Source organism: Streptopelia decaocto (genome assembly GCF_964273445.1).
Source record: "Streptopelia decaocto genome assembly, chromosome: 17".
Lineage (NCBI taxonomy): Eukaryota > Metazoa > Chordata > Aves > Columbiformes > Columbidae > Streptopelia > Streptopelia decaocto.
Genome location: NC_138672.1, coordinates 6369806 through 6387099, shown reverse-complemented (window position 1 = coordinate 6387099; position 17294 = coordinate 6369806). Strand labels below are relative to the sequence as shown.

Sequence of the window (17294 nt, the reverse complement as noted above, 5' to 3'; positions counted from 1 at the left end):
CAGGGAGGGGTCCCCATCTCACCCTTCTGCTTCCTTAGCAGGCATTTTTAAACCTAAGGAGTATTTAAATTAAGAAACAAGGCAAGAACAATCAGTGTGAAGTACCAAAAACCTTTATTTTTTTTCCCCCCCCCAAACCATAACAACATTTGACATTATATTGATTTCCTCATATATTTGTTATTTCTCTACGTTAGGAACCAGATACAGAAAATACAAACACGATCTGTTGAATCAAAGACGGCACAGCATTCCATTAGAAAAAGAAACAAAAAACTAGAGGAGCAAGATAAAAATGGTGAAAAATAGTCATTCCCTCCAGCCCAAACTTTCCAAGAATCATCATCAAAATAGAGCAGTGGAAGTAGCTTCTCTTTGTAAACGCACTTCTGCTTTAAGAAAAAAGTTAGAATTTATCTTTAGATTTCAAAGTAAAAAAATGTTAAACTATCTTTCAAGCAATTTTGGAAGTTTGCATAGACCCATTCCCTTTCCAAAAATATCAGCCATCTCTCTATAGAATCTGATATAAATCAAGTGCACGCCTCATCTGAAGATCACCAAGCTCAATCAACTCTCAAGAAAATAAAACATGATCTCCCCTTCTCCTCCCTCCCCCCACAAAAATATGGGCTCTACCGTTATTCCTTGTGTTTGAGGCAAGTGACGAGGCTCAGCCACACCTCTTGCTCACAGCTTCATCCAAATTCCTTCTTTTATTTCCCAGGTTTTCACCTCCGCTCCCTCCTGACAGGGCTGGGGTGACGCAGCGTGGAGCTGTGGGGGCGCTCGGATGGGCTGATGGACAATGCGGGAGGAATTTTACACTTATCAACCCCATCCCCAGCGAGAAAAGTGGCTTTTCAAGGAGAAACACCTGCGACCAGGCACAGTGTTTGTAGGGATTCACCCCCTGGGACCAGCCTTGTCCACAGGGCTCAGTCACCAGAGCAAGAACACGTTCAGCTTGAGGGGACGGGGCAGGAGGGGAATTTTTGCAGCCCCCGGGGAGCGGGGAGGCCCCTCTCCAGGAGGGGTGTTTAACCTATGTGCTCTAGCGTACCTGGAGTGAGGTTTTATTTCCCAGAGGTTCATAACAGCACGTGCAGAGTCCAGCTGCACGGCCACCAGTTTAAAAAGAAACAGCGACGACAAAATAAATTAAAAAAAAAAAAAAAAAAAAGAGTCAACCCCTCCTATTAAGATGCAAATGAAATGCGTATTTCTTCAGGTCTCAGCCTGGTTTGGAACCCTCTAAAAAACTGAAGCAAACGTTTAAAAGGGCTTATGAAGTTTCTGCAGGGGGCAAAGTGATGTGGCAACAAGAGGGGGGAGAGATCACACGCCTGCTGCTATCGCACCGAGGGTCCGGACAGCACCAGGGCCCCCACCTAAAGCGCCGACCTTGCAAAAGACGACGGAGGAGCAACATCCTTCTCCCCCTTTCTCCAATCACAATTTCCAGTTGAAACCCATCTCCTTCACCAAGTCACAACTAAGCCTGTTCTTTTGGATATTCACTCAGTTTATATACTTTTATTTTTTTTTTTTTTAAAGTTAGTAAAAAAGTTAACATTGAATTTCCCAATGGTCTGCCACAAGCTGAAGGTCCAGCCGCGGGGCGAGCAGAGCCCACACGTTTTGTCTGGCCCCGAGACCGGAGCAGAGAGCCAGCTCTGCTCTGCGGGGCCAGCCAGGCGCGAGCAGCCCTGCTCGCCAGCCTCTGAAACCCAGGGGACGCAAAGTCTCGCCAATAAAGGGCCTTTTATTTATTTAAGCCACCTCTGAATCCCCAGAGAAGGGGAACAATGTGGGGAAGAACATCCCCCCTCCCCCCCGAAATAAAATATCCATGAAACAATAATGCAGTCAAAAAAACCCACCCCAAAAACAACAAAACAAACAACACACCAGCCTGCTGGGTGTATAAAAGAAAAAAAATCAATAAGCTTCACGACAAAAGGAAAAAATACCCAAAGGGAAGTAGCCAGCGGTTTGGGTCTGGAAACTGGTTCACTTCTTAAATGTTCCAAGCCCAACAAGGAGCAGACGGCAGCGATGCCACAAGGAGAAAGTGCTCGTGAAACGCAGCTCCCCGAGAGACGGCAGCGAGTCTGGGGGACGAGCGACCCCGCTGCCATCGCCACCCGCTCGTGTGGCCACCGGCGGGCAGGGAGCCCGGGGACCGCCCGGGATGGACGTGCAGCGGGAGGGGGCTCCGCAGGACCTAGAAACAGAACAGGCTCCCTCCCCCCCGCGCCTGCACTGGGTGCACCAGGCTGAACAACTCGGGCTGCTCTCTGATTCCTAACGAGGGGCAGGAGAGCGAACAAGCTACCAGGATTTGTGGAGTCGATAACAATGTGGAGATGAGGAAGAGATGCCATACGAGATACAGTTATTAAAAACGCAAGCAGTGACGTGCCAAGCCGCGGGAGGCCAAGGCAAAGCTGTGCCCAGGTTGGCCGCAGCCATGCGATGGAGCAGATTGCGCCTCTGCCAGCCCGGGATGATGAGACCAGCTTTCTGAAAAAGCTCAACTGCTTCTCCGGGAAGAGATTCCTCCCTCTGTCCCACTGCACCTCGGAGCAGCCGCCTGTCGCCACTGGAAGCCCAGAAGCACACGCTGGGTTCCCAACTGCTCTGACAGCCACCGCTGTTTCTCATGGGAACAGGGGCAAAGCAGCAGAAGCGAGCTGAGTTTTGGCCTCCTTTCCTGGCTTACATCTGCTCCTTTCAGGTCCTGGCTGGAGCCAATTTCCTGGGGGGCTTCGCTGGCCCCTGTGCAGCAGGCAGAGCCCCAGCTCGGCAGGGCCATCACCACGGCTGCCTGAGCGCAGGGTCAGGCCAGGTCTGGATTTCTGGCAGAGCCCCAGAGTGGGAGAAAAACCAAATTCTCTGCTTCCTGCAGACACGCAGCACCCCGGGCACAGGGCAGGATGCTCACCAGCCTGCTCTCAAGTGCCAAACCTACCCAGGCTGAATGGGGAAGAGATTCCCAGTAAAAACCACCAGCAAGCATGAAAGAGTTTTTGTTCTAGACAGACTCCAAAGATCCAACGCATGTTCCCTATGTTAACACCAAACCAAGGTGATGCCTGTGCCCCTTCTTACCCTAATCCAAAGATAGTTCCCTTTGAAGGGAAAGGGTGAAAAAGATCCATATCCTATAGGTGGTCTGTCCAAACACAGAACGAAACCAATTGACTCAAAGAGAGAAACTGTCAAAACACGAGTAAGCAGCCATATAGCTGTGCCACGCCGCCCAGCACCTCCCCGTGCAGCCATCCTTAGCTAGCAGGGCCACAGAAAAATATAAATCAAGGACTTTTCATTCCTTGTTTCTCATTCTGTCAAATTCCCTTTTCCAGTAGCTGATCTGCATGCATTCTGGCCACAGAGACCACAATCCTTGTTTTTTTAGTTCTCCTTTAAAAAAAAGCTTTACAACAACTAATGATTTGAACACCAAGGTCAGTTACAAGTCTTTCCTTACTGAACGGGACAAGTGTGTCAGAGGGCGACACATTCGCGGCTGTGCCCAGAAACGTGCCATTGCTCTGAGGGCAAGAGAGGAAAGGGCACGACACAGAAATAGCTTATCGGAAGGAAGGGGTGCAAGCACAGCCTGTCGATGGCCGGCTCTGTACAGATCCTCGTCTGCAATCCAGCTGCCAGGAGAATCTCTTAAGTGGGAGCTGAAAGGGACCGACCTCCCTGTCAGACACTGCATGGAAAAGCAGCTGCTGAAGTGTCACACAACTGCAGAAACCAAACCCAAAGAAGAGCAATCGAAAGATCAACCGGAAAACAGTTTGAAGCCTTGTCAGAAGAGTTCTTTCACCACGGAGCAGGTAAGAGTGGCTGCTGTGGCTAACGCAGCAGAAAACACCCCTTCTGCCTTTGAGGGCAGAGACAGTGGCTTCTCCCCAACCCCAAAAGGAACCAGCTCAGGCGCAGACCCCTGCTGACAGGGCAACCAACACCAATTCCCCCCCAGCCCAGGGCACGAGAGGGAATTGTTAATAACGACCACTGCAGCCAACTGCATCCTGCTCTGGCCCAGGGGAGGCCTGTCAGATAACCAGATGCTTTTCACAGTCCAAGAAGGGCAGTTCCCTTCCTGAGCCAAAAAAAAAAAAAAAAAAGAGAAAAAAAGAAAACAGAGGCTTTGTATTCCAAGCTCCAACAGTGACTATTTGCTGAATCAGTCCAGTGAACGGGGATTATGCTCCTGGAACAGCAAGTAGAAGCCTCCTCCAGGTAAAATCTGGAACCTCTAAAGTGCTCCTGCTAATGCTGATGGATGAACACGGCCCTCCCATGCCCAGCAGTGGAAGGGTGTGGTGCAGTTAGTGGTATAACAAGCATTAGCGTTTAACCGTTGTATCAACTCCCATCTGGATTGCGGTAGTTTTCTGAAATGCACTTTTGGGAGATATTTCCTATGAGAAGAGGATGTTTGGGGATTTGAGAGCAGGAAGGTGAAGTGCACACCATAGCATACCTTGTTCAGTTAAACCGTTGCCTTGGAAGGTGAAGGTTCCTTTGCAGAGTCAACGGGATCAAGCGTCCTGCAAGTGGCCATTTCACTGTGTCACCAACAAGCAGCTCTTGGTTTGGTTAGAATCGTTTCCCCCTCCCCCAGTGGTCTGAAGAGTTCACAGTGGTATAACCCAACGCTTTGAGGAGACAGAAGCTGAGAAGTCCCCTGTTGCAAGTGAACGGGTGGAGTGAGGGATGCAGATGAGCAACATCCTCGAGGACTAAGGATAAACCCAACAGACACCTCATGTCTGATCAGGAACGGGGGGAAGGCAGGCACTGGAAGAACTGGGAAGCGGAGAAGGGTAATGCCAACACAGGGAAAGTGCATGATCTGGAGCGGTCTCGGAGCAGTTCTGCAGTGCAAATGTATGGGGAGGGTTGTGGAGAAATCCCTTCTGGAATGCTGCATGAAGAGAGGTAAAGGTTGGCAACCACGTGGCAGCGGACGGGGTAGGGGGCCTGTTTCCAGCAGCTCTACCCTGTTCTTCACATTTAGTGGGTTTCAATCACCACTGGCTCGTAAACTCCAGATGAGACCCTGGGTGGTGGCAGAGGGGAAGACGAGAAACCAGGTTATTTTCCTCAGTCACTCAGAGCATGCAAGTTCTTATTCAGAGCTCTGCACTCAGAAACATCGCCCTCTAACCCCACACAAAATACTGAAAATAACGAGTCAGTTTGGAAAGAAGTCAACCCTCGTAACACAAAACAGACAGCTACGTGGCAAGCGAACCGTAGAACACTTGAAAGAGCCGAGTTAACACATGAATCCTTCTAAAGGACAGAGGAAAGGGGGCAGTAGCCTGTGCAAAAAGCCACTGTTCCTGGCTTTGCTTTGCTCCCAGTTTTGTCACTGACTTGATTCATCTTTGCATTAGCATTATTGCTTTATTTTTTAGCCTCAAAAGGTGCTATAAAGCATCAAACACGACTAGCCAAGACACTGTACTGAGACCTATTAAGTTTTATTTGTTCTGAATTCTTTCATGAGAGAATGAGCCCTTGACAAAGATAGAGGCGGCAGGGAAAAGGGACAATAAACCAGGCTACTGCAGTTTTGCTGCAGGCCGGCAGGAGGCAAAGCTCCTGCATTTAGCTGGGCATGGAGCAAACAGGAACCAACCTCTCCCATTTTGTCCTTTTACTTCTGTTCTTGGAGCTATCAACTAGGATCACATTATCTCTCTGTGCTCCCGCTGAGAACTGCCTTCATACTTCAGTGCAGCTGTAGCCTGTCACCAGAGGGATCCCAGGGGTGTTAATGTGGGAATAAAGCCACCACGTAGCACATGATGTTTAGAAATCTCTCCTGTAGCAAAAAGTGGAAGTTTCCTGGGTACCACGACCTAACCCATCACTCCGGAGCGCCTCAGTCTGCCTTTCGGGGAAGCCTACCTGTTTCCCAGCTGAATACCACTCAATGTAGTTGTTCCGTCTCTGCTCACAAACAGCCTCAGGTTACTGTCTGCAAGATAGAAAAGGAAGCAAGACATCAAAATCCAGAACTACTAACAGCTACCAGGTGCTCCCAGCCGCATTGCGCACTGGTCAGAACAAGTGCATTTCTGGGAACACACGTGTGCACTTTCTGGTATTCCCACAGTAATAGAGCGTCTGGGAACAGATCAACCACAGCATTAAGCTTTGGAAGAGTAAACGCAGAGAAATGAATTCAATTATATTCCTCCAGCTGTTTCTTTTAAGGCAATTCCATTGATGCATGTTCTTGGTCAGCTTAAACACATCTGAACAGATGAGATGTGGGGCCTCATGCTGCTTTTGTAGGCTCATCATCGGAGGATAAATTCAGCATGTTCTGCTGGTGAGAGGTGGCCGCATTCAGTCTGGTTTTAACTCATGCTGAGCAAGGTGTAAATCCCCCTTTGGTAAGAGTGTTGCCACATGCAATGATTTAAGGTGACTAATGGTAAACTACAAGCTAGGTGCAGGTTTAAAACTTACTGAAAAACCACAACGAGATAGAAGAAACGAGATTGATTTCTAGGCTAAACTGGAGGATTACAACAAATGCAGAGATACTATCAGTTTTCTCTTAACAGATGCTGTGACTTCAGTGGAGAAAACCCCTCCTTAGGCTTTTGAACAGACCCCATCAGCAGCACACTGTGACCCACCCTTCTTCCCATATTTTTGGAGAGATGTGCTGTTTCCCCTCTAGTTGTACTCTCCTATTTTAATAAATACCCTTGGGCTGACCCTGGACAAAAGCCACTAGAGCAGTGCAGATAGCTGATGTCACCGATTTTCACTGCCCTGAAGAACCGGTATTTTTCCTGTCTCATCCTGTATGTTTGAGCTACTGTTCAACCTCTGCTGCAGTGTGTGGAACAGCAGCGAGCCCTGTTTGCTAATGGATAAGCAGCTCTGAAATCCACATGGTTTGTTTACCTACCAGAGAAACACCTAGCAAGCACTGAAAGCAAATCACTGTCCAAAGGGGAAAGGAGTCCATGACAGATCAGACCAGACTGTAAAAGTTTGGCAGCCCGGCTAAAGGAACAGCCAAGACATCCCCTTTGAGACGCCTCCTCTCACCTTCAGTATTGCTGACATCTGTGAAGTCCTGACTCTGCATTATTTTCTCCACTATATCACCAGCATCGATCCTGGTGTCATCCACTCGGGTTGGGTGACTCTCTACCGAATCCTTTTTCCTCCTGGGGAGAAAAAATAAGGGGAAGACTTACTCAGCTTTTCAAGACACAGACTTTCAGATACTCTCCTGCTTCCCTTGGCAATAGCCTCCTTCTCAGCAGCTACTTCCAGTCTTACACAGAGGAGATTCTGTTTTGTCTTCCCAGAGAAGGGGCTTTGCTCCTCGGTTACCTACCGGGAGGGTCTGTCCAGCAGAAGGGCTGGTCTGGGGGGGCGAGGTGGCTTCTCTAGTTTGTGGTCCCGCTCTCCCTCAGGACACTCCACGGTCATGCTGAGCCCCCCGGACGCGCTGCTGCTGGTGGAGGTGTTCCGGCGATGGGTCAGGTCGGACATGCTAGAAGAGCGGGAGTGCTCCGTGCTGTAACCTGCAAACACACAGCGATTACAAACCAGATCTCCCCCCTCTCCTGGCGGCACAGCTAACAGGCAGGGCAGCTTCAAAACAGCATTTCTGCTCCCATGTACAGAAGTTTAGACATATATCTGAGCAAAGACTAAACAGCAGACTGATACTGCAGAGCAGGGTGGGAGAGATGGCTGCAAATTGCTCTCACAAGAGCTCCTTGCAGGAGAGAAAATGGATGGGGCCAGCGCTGGCAGATCAATGGTTACCGGAGATCTTGGACTGCTGGCTGGCGTAGCTGGAGTTCCGTGAGTGCCCCGAGTGGAAAACTTCCTCTGGGCTGGACAGGTTCTGATCCGGTTCTTCTGGGACACCTGCCAAGAAACAACAGGGCACTCTGCTTACACTGTAACCACCTTGGACTGGAGGCTGATCTGGGGATGCTGGATTAAGGAGAGGGCAAGTCCGATGGCAGAGCCCTGCTGTACAGGCTGGCACAGAGCTTAGAAGCAGCTGCGGAGTAGGGAAGGCAACAAGGAGCTTTTCTGTCCAGCTCATCACTAATTCTCACACCCAGTGCATGAACTTACAACCCTCTCTGGGGCCTTGAAGGATCTAGAAGGACAAGTAGTATCTGAAGCTGTCTATAGTTAACATTAAGCTATGACCAAGAAAGTATCAAATGGCCACTGGCAGTAAAGTATTACAACCTCCATTCAGGTGCTTCTCCTGCTACTACCTTTCCCCTTTCTGTTACTTGTGAGAGAGCCTGTGCCATTTAAATCACATCTGAATTTGGTACAGAAACCTCAGTATAACAATGATCCTTGTGGGTCCCTTTCAACTCAGGACATTCTACGACTATGACCCCTGCGCCTTCGCTATCACCTTGCTCGTGTCTCTTGCAGCAAGCATATCCAAAAGCGCACAAGTCTGACATGTTAGCCAGCTTTTTAAGGAAAGCATTTGCATAGTGTGCTAGATCACTGAGATGACAAGACCAGGGTGCTGTTTTGGTGCAGCATATCTGCCTGCGCGCTTGGAGCACGCTGGCAAGAGAAAAAGGCTATGGGAAAATGCAGCGCCCTTGAAAAGGGGCTCATACAGAAGCCAAAGAACTCTGCATCAGCAGCTGGAACACGGCCACCAGACCTCAAATCAACCTCTAAAACCTTCAGAGGAACTTTTCTAGAAGATAAGTCTGAGCAACAGAATAGCTGAGTGGAAAATAATGTTAAGTGTGATTGAACACAGTGGAAAGCAGGGATGAGAGCAATATGTGAATTATTAAATTCCCAGCAAAAATAAACAAATTGCTTTATCTTCACTAACAGAAACATATGGCAAAGATTTATGCTTCCTCTCCTCAGTTGTACTTATAAATGGGTTTTCCTCAATTTTCTTAATGAGCAGAGGGGTAAGGATGGGTGCAGAAAAACATGAAAAATTAAATATTTTTTGTGCATGCAACGGCTGGGAAAAACAAGAGCGTCCAGGCACAGGCAAGCGTTGCGAGGCTCCAGGATGGGCATCCATACCCGAGCTGAGGATGGCAGCTCTTGGCTTGGTCTGGCGCAGGGAGCCGATCGTGGCGGAGCTGCTGCTGCTGCTGCTTGTGGTTCCCTCGCCCTTACAGGTCAGCTGCAGGGTCGAGTCCTGACCCGGGATGAAGATAGATTTGGCGGTGGAAGGAGGCCTGGAAACAGAAGCGAAGGAGGTTACAAACTGCCAGGCAAGGGCTGGGAATCACCCGATCGCACCAGCGATTCCCACGCTGCTCTATCGAGAGGGTCCCCTCGCCTGCACCCACCCTTGGTGGGGGAGCTGGCAGCCCCCTGCGACCCAGCGACGCAGCACGATATTGGGATTTCCTATGTGCAAGGCTCAGGTCTTCCCTACCTCATACTGCATCCTGACTGCACCACAAAGAAAAGCAAGTTTTGGAGGTAAATTAAGGCAAAAAGTGACCATTCAATGATTTATACAGGACAACAGGCTCAGAGCCTGCACCGTCCTCCAGAAGACCATCCAGAGCTGCCCTTTTTCCCCCCAATGTGTGTCCAGCGGCCAGTTGGCCTCACAAGCAGGAGCCAGCTTGCTGTTTTCCAGCTCTCAATTCCAGCAGCCCTTCAGCACACCTTTCTGACTCAGGTCAAAACCAAACCTTTAATCTCAGCAACCCCATCCCCCTAAGCAAGTACTTTTACAGCTACCAAATAACCTTTCCATTTTTTAACTGGCTATTAAAACCCCTTTTCTGCGAGACTGAAGTGTTTTTCCAGCTGTCAAAATTATTTTTTCTGGTTATTTCTGTGTGCTCCCAACATCCCTTTGTAAATGCTGACTGCAGGGCAGAGCTGCGAGTGCCTGGAGCCCCCTCCCTTCCTCCCTAAGTGTTTTTGGGTGGAAGCCACGGTACGCGCAGCGTGGCAAAGAGAATAGTCCTGTTGGAGCACTAACCTCCCTGTAGCCCAAAGTCTGAACTGGAACTAATGGATCATATTCAGCTTTTTAAGAGAGGATTGGGAAAGAAAACCTTCTATTTGTCTCTCTCGGAGATCTGAGGGAAGATGCTACATGAGAGGACCTTTGCAGTATTTTGAGACAAAAAGAATAAAGCGCTGAGAATGTTTTCTATGGGCAGCCAAACAGTCATAAAGGTTTCAGGAAACCCACAGCATGCCTTCACCAGGAAAAAAACCCCTCCCTAATCATATTATCAGTGATTTACACACACCCAGGTACTTTGGGGACTTTGCTTCGCAGGTTAATAAAGCCTTTACAGCCTTCATCAAGCAAATGGTTCCTGCAGCAGCTGTCGGGTCAGCGCGGGGTCCGGCAGCTCCAGCAGCTTCTGCCTCCTGCACGACACCCAGGAGAAGGTTCGCCCGGGCGAGTCGGTGCTTGGAAGTGATTTCCCAGCACAGTTTTATTCCTGCCTAATTCCTAATGAGAACCATTTCTCAAAAGCTCTACCGATCAAGGACCATTCTACGTGCAAAGCTTCCATTTTTAGACATTTGCACATCGTTAACCTATAAGGAAGAAAATGGGAATGACTACAAAAATCCTTTAAGAAAATTAGGAGGTTTGACTTTCAGACTGACCCTACTTACATTAAATGGATAAATATACCTGATTCTGTATCATTTTCAGACACTCTTAACAGTGAGATTTGCTTCCATAGTGAAGGAGCAACAAGTATTTGGCAGACATATTATTGCCAGACATCTTAGTACCCCAAATTTAAAACATCTGTTACTGTTACAAAGTTATGGTTTAAGATACACAAAACTTTTTAAACCACACTTCCTTCTGAAGCAGAATTTTTTCAGAATCAGATGACACCGCATTTAGGGTTCAAAAGCCTCAGAAAGCGCTGCAGTGCTATGAAAAGCCATTCACAAAATCGACTAAAAATTAAACAGCATTTTCAAATGAGAATGCAAGCTGATTTCTACACTTTAAGCTAGCTCCTAAAATTAGACCTTTTAGCCCAGAATACCACAGATACAAGAGATGGCCTCAGGGTAAAGCTTTTTTCTCTCATACTGTTGGGAGTCAACACAAAATATTACATTATACCTCAGCACGTGGCTGGGACTGCAGAGTCTTGCAAGGCTATACTGCAGTATCAAGGTACATCTTGCCAGTTTATTTGTTAGTTGATCCCCCAACAATTCTTTTAGCAACAATTCTGCTCCACAGCTTAACTGTATTTATTCTTTCCTATCATTCTGCATTAAAAAACAGTCCATGATCACGATTTTTCTACTAATTAATACAAATTGTTAACCTAGGTCCTTGCAGAAGAAAAGGAGAACTAAAATGTTTTGGCCTTGCAGTATTTTTGTTGCTGTTTCAATTCAAGATCTTTATCCTGTGTAATATGTGCTGAAGTTTGCCTGTTTCCAAGACTTTTTCATTGACCTTTCCCCTTCTCGGAGGGCAGTGAAACTGAGCCCAGAGCTATGAGAAATTCTGTTTTATGCAAAACATGAAGTTTGTTATCAACGTCCGTTAGTTTCCAAAACCTGACACTAGCAGAAAAAAATACTGGCACAACCAGTAACCAAGCTGGAAATACCAGAGCGGAGAACAAACCAACCAACAGCACAGGCTGGCTTAGCTCCTCCAGCTAATCCAGACCTCCAGTTCCAAGCTTTCCCCTGTACATCCCAATATCAAGGGCATCTTTTCCCCCTCTCCATCGGCTTTAGTCTCCAGCAGAGAAAAGCAAAAGAACCAGGTGTCCCGGTTTGCTCAGAAGAGGATGAGCACCCAGAAACTCACGTTTTGAAGCAGGGGTCTCCCGACAGCAGGGACATTCCGATTGTGACCTGGAGAGGGGGGACAAGACACATCGTTAGCTGTGAGCTCCTCACTTCCCACCAGCCAGGAGGTCAAGGGCTTGGTGTGAGGATTAGCAAGACCTAGTTCCTTTCCAAAGGAAATCAGCTTCAGGGATTTCGCAAGGTGTTTCCCTCCCTGCCGCACGTCACTGGCATTGGTAGCTCCGAGTGGCAGCAGCTCAGCAGGACACCAGCCTGGCCACCCCAACAACGCACTGAGAACTTCCACCCGTCCTGTTCACACCTTTGATGACAAAGAATGCTGTCAAGGGTCAGCGCTTGGCCAAATAGATGCCAAGATACCAAAGGGCAACTCTGATGATGGGGAACTTCCAAGCCAGACTAGCAACATAAAAGCCTCTATACGTGGCAGGACCTTGGCTCAGGCCTAGCACTGTGCCCTGGCTGCAGTCGTTCCAAATTCAATAGTAGGATTTACACCATAGTAGCAGCTGCTGTACCTTCAGGATGGAGTTGTCCTGTCGGGTGTTCTTAGTATCGTATCCTTCCAGCAAGCAGCAACGGACGGTGGATCCAGAGCCCGCAAATTCTGCCAGATTTAGATCAGCAAAGCCCAGCTGTAGCCAAGAAAACAATGAAGGGGAAGGGGAGAGAACAACAGAAGTCACTCAATAAGGGGATATGTGGTGTCACACAAAGGAAGGGAGCGCATCTGCGAGCGAGGGCAGAAACAGGAGCCGGTGCACAGGCAGTTGTGGTTGTGAATACCCCCTGCTCTGGAGGACAGGCAGGGTGACACTCCTAATGTCCAGCCAGGTGGACACTTGAAGACTTCAGGAAGCCAGTCCTGCCTGGAGGGAGGACGTATGGTGGTGGTGCTGGCCAGGAGAGCGTTAACCAGCCCGCAGCCCTTGCATAACCAAGGACATGGAAGGCACTAGGTCAACGATGTGGAAAAAACAGAATCGCACATACACAAACACAATAAGGCGCTCTTTGTATCGGGCCATCCCAGAATGCAGCGGAGCATGCGAACCAGGAGATGAAAGGATATTGTTACAGGGCAAAGTGACACTGTCCCGAAAAACAACAGCAGGACTTTCAGCCCAGCAAACTGAAGTCCAGAGCCGAGCAGCAGTGCCTGTGCCTCAACACCACAGAAGCAGCTGCTGGGCTGGGGAAATCCTGGGGCAGTTTGCTCAACACCACTAAGGTTTAACTAGCGAGTAGGTGTGAGGGGCAGGAGGGAAGAGAAATATTTGGAGAGATTTAGCTGTGAGCTCTCTGAACCTTCTCTAACAAAGGGGAAGCAAATGGGAAAGGTGACAAAGCTGAAGATCACAGGCAAATTCCAAGAGGCTACTGATGCCTCTAGAGTAAAGACAAACACAATGAAGAGGACTTTTGGTTTTCTGCTCTAATTCCTGGTGTTCGAATATAGTGTTTTATTCAAAGAAAAAGTTACAATTTCTTTTATGTGGAGCTTTAGCAATAAGATTTAGTTGTGTCTCAGCTAATCTGATCAGGAAGAGATGCTGTGCCCTGTATTTGGCCAAACCACCCACGCATGGAAGGTTTGCGTCACTTCAACACACAGGTCGGCTTACAAGAGAACGCGGAGAGAATGCGGAGAAGCAGCAGCTCAGGCCTGGCTGTTGTTCAGTGCATTACAGGACATTTCTCCTGCCCTGGTGTTGACAGGCAGATGATACAGCTGAACAGGGAACCTCAAACAGAAGCACCATCCTAAGGAAACGTGGTGCTCTGTCAATGGTGGGAGCTGATCGGGAGTTACAGCACAAACCACAGGCGCTGCCGCGTGAGCCCTGGCTCCCGCTGCTCCAAATCAGAAGTCTAACCCACAGCCTGCACAAGATACATGATTCACGGGAAGACAACAGCAAGATTAATGTAGCTGCCTCATCTATCCCTTTCTCAAAGGGGAAGAAGAGCTGATGGCAAAGGAAAAGAAAAAACACACAACTGTAGGATAGAGCAGGAACCCTTCTTCAGCAAAAAAATGAAGAGGAAAAAAAAGAAGGTAACTTTTCTCCCTTCTTAAAAATTCCCTTATATCAAGTGTTTCTCCAGCCCTTGCTGTAGATGTTCCTCTATATCTTCTAGCCAAGGGCTATGCTGCTTGCTGAATATTCACTGATAAGGAAGAAAAACCACCACAACGAAGTTTTATCGTTCAGAGATAAGCAGAACAGGAGAAAGCTACAGAGGGAGCTGCAATCCATCAGTGTGGCAAAATGAGAGGGCAGAGGAGACACAGCACAACCACACCAGCAGAACAACACGGCACAGGAGCGAGCGGACCAGACCCAGATGCGGCTCCCTCCACCACAGCACTAACTTCTCCAAGAAGACAGACAAACAGACATCGGAGGACAGAGTGTGGGAGAACCCTCCAGCGACCCATGCGATGTGCTGAGGTCAGAAGCTCTTCTCAGGAAGCAGACTCCCAGTATATAAAGGAAGGATCCCTTAACAAAAGGATGTTTTCAGATGTAACCTTTCAGAATAGTTTCCTCAGTTTTCCAGACAGCTGATGCTGTTCCTTCCAGCTCAGGGAAAGAGTTTCCGCTTTATCAGTCCTTCCTGTTGGCTTCCGCTCTATAACCCCGACATTGAAGTGACATTAACGTCAAACAAAAAGGTGCATGAATTGATGGAAACTCTGTCTTGAGCGCAAACAGCTCCATCACTCTCAGACCCTGCTGAAGGGGGACCAGGTAAAGAGGGCATTCACAAGTTGCATTTTCCCCTACATCTGCTGCAACAATTGGAGGAGTTTGCAGCTGTTTCGAATGGGGATGGGAAAATAATTGCATGAACACATGCCACAGACTTCTGCTGGAAACGTTAGGAACCTCAAGTAAGTCAGTTCTGCCCTAAGGACCTGCCTGGAACAAGCCTGGTCCATAGAGGAACTGGTGTGACATCTCTTGTTTCTGTGCTGCCGAAATGCTCAGGTCATGTTCTGTTGAATTCAAGGGGAACACGTCTGTCTTCTTCACAGGAGACCAAGCAAGATACCAGCCCAAGAGATGAGAAGAAGTTGAGAATTGGTCTCCAATTCCAGGCTGGAACAACTAGGTCTCTTTCAAAATGTCACAAAACACAACTGGAGACTGAGTAAAAGGGGAGTAGGTTAGAACATGACTTGCATAAGAGCGCAGGTTAACTCCACCATGGAAACCTGTCTTCAGGCTTCCTTTAATTCTGCATTTACGACTACTGTGGGAAACGTGAGGATGGACACTGCTGGAGGAACGAGCTGATGCATTCACCTTGCCTCAGAGGCACAAGTCTTCTTCCAGCTCCCTGCACAGGCAGCTCTGCAGAACGGAGGAATAACCTCCCCCCAGCAAAAATGTAGTGAAAGAGAAACTGATGGCCCTAGAGACTGTGTCCTAATTAGCAACAAAAAAGGAATGGCTGGGCAGCAGCACTGCCCTCTATCACACAGCACAGAGGAGTGAGCACAGTTCAGCCTCCAAAGCCAGCTGCCTCCGTGGTCTCAGGAAGGATATCTATCGATTAGAAGAAATTCCTACAGGGTTGTGCATGACCCGAACATCTGTTTATTAGAAACTAGCAGCAGTGACTCATTTTCAAACAAACATGCTTTTGGGCTCTGTGCAAGCTCGGCTTCTTAAGGCAACGTTGTCTCTTGATCCAGCATAAATAGAAGAAGCGGGTGGCCCATTGTCTGTCCCATAGCACAGGCAAGAAAAATGGGGGGGAACAAACCAAACCCAACATTCCTGCTGGTCAGTTTGGTTTCTGCCTCGGTGTCTCCGGCGCTTTGGATGGCGCGGATTTCTGCTGTAGGGCTCTGCCTGTGCTCGTGGGGCAGCGAGGTGCCCACCCCGGCCACAGCCGGCTGCTGCGTTCTGGAGAACAGAACTGGAGTCTGTGTTTCTTTATGAGCAAGACCTTGCCAGAAGCCAGAGAGTTCACATCTGACTCAGAACTTCCCCAAAGTTTGAGGACACGCAGATCATCTTCCCAACCCCCTTCTCAAATCCACATCCAGTGCAATCTGGATCCTGTCCTAGCAAGTCGATTTTTTCGGGAAAATCACTTAACTCAGCTTAAATGTAAGAACAAATGACTGTCTCTCCAGATCACTTTGTGCAGCAGCCATTGGTTTCTACTGGGTGTAAAGCACTAAGAGAAGACGACCATCATCACTCTGCCACATTTGTCCTTTCTGTGCTCTTACCTTTGAGTAGGTTTTTCCGCCCTTCAGCTCCTATAACAGAAGACAAAACAAACAGGAAAAGCAGCTATTATTTGTGCTGGGGAAACAGGGGGAAAGTCATTACTCAATCCTGGAATTTGCTCTCAGGATTTCACAAGCCCTCTTGCAAGGGTTCCCACCACCCTGGTCATTCCCACCCTCCGTCAAACACCCTCGCTGGAGAGAAAAAGCTCCATTTGAGCCACATCCCGGCCCAAACAATCCTTCCTTCCCACCGCCATCCACCCAATTCTTCTTGCTGCCAAAAAAGCAGCTAGTAACCAACAGCAGGACACTGGTGGTAGCACCTGCCAGACGCAGGAGGTTGGTGCTCACCTTGCGGACAGACACTCTGCAGACACAGGGGTCCAGGAGCCCTGTGGCTGGGTTGGCACTCATTTTACACACAAAGGTGAATTTCTTTTTCCAGCGGACACAGTTTTCCTGAACTTCCTCTCTATGAGAAAGCAAAAAAAAGAAGAAAAAATAGTCTTCAAATAAAGGCACAAATCCATATTAAACCTGACTATTAAGTATCTTTTTTAATGACTGGCAACCTGGGCTGCGAAGAGCCTCTACAACACGGCTTGGTCCACACCACCTGAAACTGCATCACAGAAAGGTGTTATGTTAGCATCAAGCTTTTCACTAGTTAATACAGGTAAAATCCACCCAGGTTACAGGGAAGACTAATCATCCCATCAACAAAGTTTGCCTACAAAACTCTCACAAGCTCCCCAACATTTCCTGCTTAGCCGGTTTAGCTCATTCACCGTCTGGCCTGGACAGATCCAGCCTCTATAAATGAACTGGGCTGAAGGTCTGCAGGCTTATCTTCCTATAAAATGCCTGTTTTGTACAGCAAGCGTGCTACGTGTCCTGGACGGTTTGTCCTTCCCAGGCAGCTGTCCTGCTTCCTACGCTGGGCCCAGGCCAGTGAGGACGGCCAGCTTGAAGGAGGACAAAAACGCACGTGGAAATAAGTGCTCCTGGGCGCACACAGACAGGACCACGCCGAGCAAACACCGCGCTTCAAATCACGGGAGGGTTTCAAACCCTGAAGCAGACTCAGCCAGGGAGGAGGTGGTTTTGCTTGCACAGTTTCCGAGTAGCCCACCCTGATCTCCAGGGTGAGAGGAGAAACACACAGGAGAATAGCAAA

General features: G+C 48.5%; 1 protein-coding gene across 5 annotated transcripts in view; it reads right to left on the bottom strand.

Moving 5' to 3' along the window:
- Positions 1–91: 91 nt before the first annotated feature.
- The window catches only part of EEIG1 (estrogen-induced osteoclastogenesis regulator 1), a 37461-nt gene continuing 20258 nt past the window's right edge, over positions 92–17294 (bottom strand). For 3 of the 5 annotated variants that reach the window (XM_082067961.1, XM_082067962.1, XM_082067965.1), the window contains 10 exons: positions 16469–16589; positions 16115–16144; positions 12381–12497; positions 11861–11907; positions 9106–9263; positions 7837–7941; positions 7400–7589; positions 7105–7226; positions 5944–6013; positions 92–5086 (listed from right to left, as the gene is read on the bottom strand). In XM_082067961.1, the coding sequence (XP_081924087.1) occupies positions 5041–5086; positions 5944–6013; positions 7105–7226; positions 7400–7589; positions 7837–7941; positions 9106–9263; positions 11861–11907; positions 12381–12497; positions 16115–16144; positions 16469–16589 (1006 nt within the window). In that variant the 3' untranslated portion in view covers positions 92–5040. The other 2 variants (XM_082067964.1, XM_082067963.1) reach the window with 2 other exon arrangements.